Below are 6,172 nucleotides of genomic sequence, written 5' to 3' on the forward strand. Positions count from 1 at the left end.
TAGTGAGACAAGGCAGGGCTACTGTAGAAGAGGAATATGAGTCAGTAAATGTGAGACAAGGCAGGGCTACTGTAGAAGAGGAATATGAGTCAGTAAATGTGAGACAAGGCAGGGCTACTGTAGAAGAGGAATATGATGTCAGTAAATGTGAGACAAGGCAGGGCTACTGTAGAAGAGGAATATGAGTCAGTAAATGTGAGACAAGGCAGGGCTACTGTAGAAGAGGAATATGATGCCAGTAAATGTGAGACAAGGCAGGGCTACTGTAGAAGAGGAATATGATGCCAGTAAATGTGAGACAAGGCAGGGCTACTGTAGAAGAGGAATATGAGTCAGTAAATGTGAGACAAGGCAGGGCTACTGTAGAAGAGGAATATGAGTCAGTAAATGTGAGACAAGGCAGGGCTACTGTAGAAGAGGAATATGAGTCAGTAAATGTGAGACAAGGCAGGGCTACTGTAGAAGAGGAATATGAGTCAGTAAATGTGAGACAAGGCAGGGCTACTGTAGAAGAGGAATATGAGTCAGTAAATGTGAGACAAGGCAGGGCTACTGTAGAAGAGGAATATGAGTCAGTAAATGTGAGACAAGGCAGGGCTACTGTAGAAGAGGGAATATGATGTCAGTAAATGTGAGACAAGGCAGGGCTACTGTAGAAGAGGAATATGATGTCAGTAAATGTGAGACAAGGCAGGGCTACTGTAGAAGAGGAATATGAGCCAGTAAATGTGAGACAAGGCAGGGCTACTGTAGAAGAGGAATATGAGTCAGTAAATGTGAGACAAGGCAGGGCTACTGTAGAAGAGGAATATGATGTCAGTAAATGTGAGACAAGGCAGGGCTACTGTAGAAGGGGAATATGATGTCAGTAAATGTGAGACAAGGCAGGGCTACTGTAGAAGGGGAATATGATGTCAGTAAATGTGAGACAAGGCAGGGCTACTGTAGAAGAGGAATATGAGTCAGTAAATGTGAGACAAGGCAGGGCTACTGTAGAAGAGGAATATGATGCCAGTAAATGTAAGAGAAGGCAGGGCTACTGTAGAAGAGGAATATGAGCCAGTAAATGTGAGACAAAGCAGTAGCTGGACACTTTATAAAGGCTGGCCATAGAATAAGTCAATTGCGCTTTCAAATCATTGAAAGGGTTAGTACACCTAGAAGAGGGGGTGATAAGGAGAATATACTAACTAGGAGAGAAACATTTTGGATCAATGAATTGGGCACCTTATGGCCAAGAGGTCTAAATAGAGAATGTAATTGGACTGCCTTTTGGTGACTACATTAAATTAAATTCATTCATTTAAAAATTCATTTAAAAATTCATTTTTGTGAAATATAATTAAGTTGATTGAATGGGTTAAACATAGGACTGTATTATACTATATAAATGAATGTGCATTCTAATATAATACGATATTAATATGAGATTTAATGTCTCTATAAATTAAATAGATATGCTATGTTGAATAGCCAATAATGACCAACTATATGAGTGTATACATATAACTATGGATTTAAAATCTAAATAAAGATGAAGTTAATCGTTAAAAAACTATATCAAATATGATTGATCCATGTTGGGTACACTTAATATATATACATAATTCTTAATTTAATATTGTGATTATTAAAACATCAATGAAATTCTCAATGCATTTTTATCATTTTTTTAATAACATGTAATTTTGATATGTTGTTTAGCTTATTAAGATTTTTACACATATGATATGAGAGATATAATTGTTTAATAATATGATGCTGTTTCACTAGGTGGCAGAATTTGGGCCATCAATAAGCACTTTGATATATATTTGTATATTTGTATATTGTACGATGGTTCTCCACTAGAGGGCAACATTTTATCACTTCCTAATCACAATGTTTGGCGCCATTAGGGCTATTTAAATGTTTGTTCACTAATGTTTGGTTAAGCTTGAGAAAAGGCCAAGTGTGGGCCTGAAACGTCGCTTTTTATCCCTGTTTGCACAATAAAGTCTTTTGTAGCACCAGCTGGAACAACTTCTGTGTCTAAGAGGAATATGAGCCAGTAAATGTAAGAGAAGGCTGGGCTACTGTAGAAGAGGAATATGAGTCAGTAAATGTGAGACAAGGCAGGGCTACTGTAGAAGAGGAATATGATGCCAGTAAATATGAGACAAGGCTGGGCTACTGTAGAAGAGGAATATGAGTCAGTAAATGTGAGACAAGGCAGGGCTACTGTAGAAGAGGAATATGAGTCAGTAAATGTGAGACAAGGCAGGGCTACTGTAGAAGGGGAATATGAGTCAGTAAATGTGAGACAAGGCAGGGCTACTGTAGAAGAGGAATATGATGCCAGTAAATATGAGACAAGGCAGGGCTACTGTAGAAGAGGAATATGAGTCAGTAAATGTGAGACAAGGCAGGGCTACTGTAGAAGAGGAATATGAGTCAGTAAATGTGAGACAAGGCAGGGCTACTGTAGAAGAGGAATATGATGCCAGTAAATGTAAGAGAAGGCAGGGCTACTGTAGAAGAGGAATATGAGCCAGTAAATGTGAGACAAAGCAGAGCTACTGTAGAAGAGGAATATGAGCCGGTAAATGTGAGACAAGGCAGGGCTACTGTAGAAGAGGAATATGAGCCAGTAAATGTCAGACAAGGCAGGGCTACTGTAGAAGAGGAATATGAGCCAGTAAATGTAAGAGAAGGCAGGGCTACTGTAGAATAGGAATATGATGCCAGTAAATGTAAGACCAAGGCAGGGCTACTGTAGAAGGGGAATATAATTGAATATATTTTAGATAAGGGATGATATAGTTTGTTTTGGCAGCTAAAGGTTAAATTTAAGAGGATCTCTCAAGGGTTAATCTGAAATTTCTTTGGGCAGGGTGCGCATATTCTATAGATAAAACATCATAATGTGGATATTTTTTACTAACAAAATGAGTTGAGCTCTGGAAACATCTCAATAAGGAGATTATAGCCATTGTCTATTAATTGTTTTCCCTTCTGTTTCCAGGTACGTTGGATGCAGATTCCTTCCAAGAACATGAAGAAAATCGGACATTGGATGAGAATGAAGAGGTCATGCAAGCCCTACTGATCCACGAGAAGAAGAGTGCGGCAAGCGTAGTTAAATCTTCTCCCACTCCTGCGTCCAACACTGGTGCAGGCAGTGATTCAGACAGTGATACCAGCGAGTCAGACCAGGACAGCCCTGCTCCCCGTCAGCCTGTGGAAAGCACTTCCCGTCTCTACAAGGTGGAGGATGAAGATGATGATGAATTTGAGGAGGTAGCTGAAGATCTAATGGTCACTGTGGGAGGCCGGCCGTACCTTTACAGTGATGTAAGCCAGCGTCCGGAGCTTGTGGCCCAGATGACTCCTCAGGAGAAAGAAGCATATATAGCAATGGGGCAGAAGATGTTTGAAGATTTTTATGAATGAGTCTTCACTAGGTCTGGAGTCTAGCATAGAAAGACAGAACATTATGATGCCTGCTAAGCTGTAAGCTCTCCTTACTTTACTAAAGTACCTGCCAGAAGATCTTGTCTCCATTCATCCTATAGGCACTACCAGAGGGCTGTGCAGTCTTGGTGAAATGAAGCTATAACTGGTTCCTGCCCAGTCTAGTTTTATTTTTATTTTTTCATAAAAAGTCCCTTTTAATCTGATTTTAAACTGAATGTTTAGCTTTTTGATACACATTTTCTATTTTAGAGTATTTCTTAATAGTTATTTTAGATCCCAATGAATTTAGCCAACAAGCGTCTTCACACCTGCAGTCCTGAACGACACAGCTCTACCGTAATAAGTGATATCGTTTGTAACTATGACCCACAGTGTGTTCAGGTTGTGGAGGACAATTAATATTAAGCTGACCACAGTGTTACGGAACAGGTTCTATCTCACATTCTGCCAAAGGTTTCCTGCCAAAAATATTTGTTCCATGAATGTCAAGAGAAACCCAGTTTTGTGACCTTGATGAGTTCTTCCTTGTTTTTGTCCATGTCTAGAGGTCACTTTCTCTCTTCCCATTCCAGTCACAGACGCTAACGTGCTTAGAAGACCAATGAATGGGGCCATTAAAGGCACTGGGATTTGTGTTACTTAAAGGAATAGTTTAGTCAAAGTTAAACTCTTATGATTCAGACAAAGCAGCAATTTTAAGCAACTTTCTAATTTACTCCTAGTATACATTTCTTTCATGTAATTAACAAGAGTCCATGAGCTAGTGACGTATGGGATATACATTCCTACCAGGAGGGGCAAAGTTTCCCAAACCTTAAAATGCCTATAAATACACCCCTCACCACACCCACAAATCAGTTTTTTAAACTTTGCCTCCAAGGGAGGTGGTGAAGTAAGTTTGTGCTAGATTCTACGTTGATATGCGCTCCGCAGCAAGTTTCCTCTCAGCGTGCAGTGAATGTCAGAGGGATGTGAAGAGAGTATTGCCTATTGAATGCAGTGATCTCCTTCTACGGGGTCTATTTCATAAGGTTCTCTGTTATCGGTCGTAGAGATTCATCTCTTACCTCCCTTTTCAGATCGACGATATACTCTTATATTTACCATTTCCTCTACTGATTCTCGTTTCAGTACTGGTTTGGCTTTCTACAAACATGTAGATGAGTGTCCTGGGGTAAGTAAGTCTTATTTTCTGTGACACTCTAAGCTATGGTTGGGCACTTTATTTATAAAGTTCTAAATATATGTATTCAAACATTTATTTGCCTTGACTCAGAATGTTCAACTTTCCTTATTTCCAGACAGTCAGTTTCATATTTGGGATTATGCATTGAATTATCATATTTTTTCTTACCTCAAAAATTTGACTTTTTTCCCTGTGGGCTGTTAGGCTCGCGGGGGCTGAAAATGCTTCATTTTATTGCGTCATTCTTGGCGCGGACTTTTTTGGCGCAAAAATTCTTTTCCGTTTCCGGCGTCATACGTGTCGCCGGAAGTTGCGTCATTTTTTGACGTTATTTTGCGTCAAAGATGTCGGCGTTCCGGATGTGGCGTCATTTTTGGCGCCAAAAACATTTTAGGCGCCAAATAATGTGGGCTTCTTTTTTGGCGCTAAAAAATATGGGCGTCATTTTTGGCTCCACATTATTTAAGTCTCATTATTTATTGCTTCTGGTTGCTAGAAGCTTGTTCACTGGCATTTTTTTCCCATTCCTGAAACTGTCATTTAAGGAATTTGATCAATTTTGCTTTATATGTTGTTTTTTTCTTTTACATATTGCAAGATGTTCCACGTTGCAACTGAGTCAGAAGATACTACAGGAAAATCACTGCACAGTGCTGGAGCTACCAAGCTAAGTCTGCTATAAACTTTTGGTATCTGTTTCTCCAGCTGTTATTTGTATTGCATGTCATGTCAAACTTATTAATGCAGATAAAATTTCCTTTAGTACTATTACATTACCTGTTGCTGTCCGTCAACATCTAATTTTCAGAGTGTTCCTGATAACATAAGAGATTTTATTTTTTAAATCCATTAAGAAGGCTATGTCTGTTATTTCTCCTTCTAGTATACATAAAAGTCTTTTAAAACTTCTCTTTTTTTCAGATGAATTTTTAAATGAACATCATCATTCTGATACTGATAATGGTTCTTCTGGTTCAGAGGTTTCTGTCTCAGAGGTTGATGCTGATAAATCTTTGTATTTGTTCAAGATGGAATTTATTCGTTCTTTACTTAAAGAAGTGTTATTTGCATTAGAAATAGAGGATTCTGGTCCTCTTGATACTAAATGTAAACGTTTAAATAAGGTTTTTAAATCTCCTGTAGTTATTCCAGAAGTGTTTTATCTCCCTGATGCTATTTCTGAAGTAATTTCCAGGGAATGGAATAATTTGGGTAATTTATTTACTCCTTCTAGACGTTTAAGCAAATTATATCCTGTGCCATCTGACAGATTAGAGTTTTTTTGGGACAAAAATCCCTAAGGTTATGGGGCTGTCTCTACTCCTGCTAATGTACTACTATTCCTATGGCAGATAGTACTTCATTTAAGGATCCTTTAGATAGGAAAATTGAATCTTTTCTAAGAAAAGCTTACTTATGTTCAGGTAATCTTCTTAGACCTGCTATATTTTTAGCGGATGTTGCTGCAGCTTCAACTTTTTGGTTAGAAGCTTTAGCGCAACAGGTAACAGATCATAATTTTATAGCATT

The 6,172-nt window shown here is 38.6% G+C and overlaps 1 protein-coding gene across 1 annotated transcript in view; it reads left to right on the top strand.

The window, feature by feature from the left end:
- GTF2E1 (general transcription factor IIE subunit 1) overlaps nt 1-4,535 on the top strand; it is a 122,003-nt gene extending 117,468 nt beyond the window's left edge. Inside the window, exon 4 of the mRNA XM_053705802.1 lies at nt 3,005-4,535. Coding sequence (XP_053561777.1) covers nt 3,005-3,432 — 428 coding nt within the window. The 3' untranslated portion in view covers nt 3,433-4,535. The remainder of the gene's footprint in view (nt 1-3,004) is intronic.
- Nucleotides 4,536-6,172: the final 1,637 nt, after the last annotated feature.

Source organism: Bombina bombina, chromosome 3 (assembly GCF_027579735.1).
Source record: "Bombina bombina isolate aBomBom1 chromosome 3, aBomBom1.pri, whole genome shotgun sequence".
Lineage (NCBI taxonomy): Eukaryota > Metazoa > Chordata > Amphibia > Anura > Bombinatoridae > Bombina > Bombina bombina.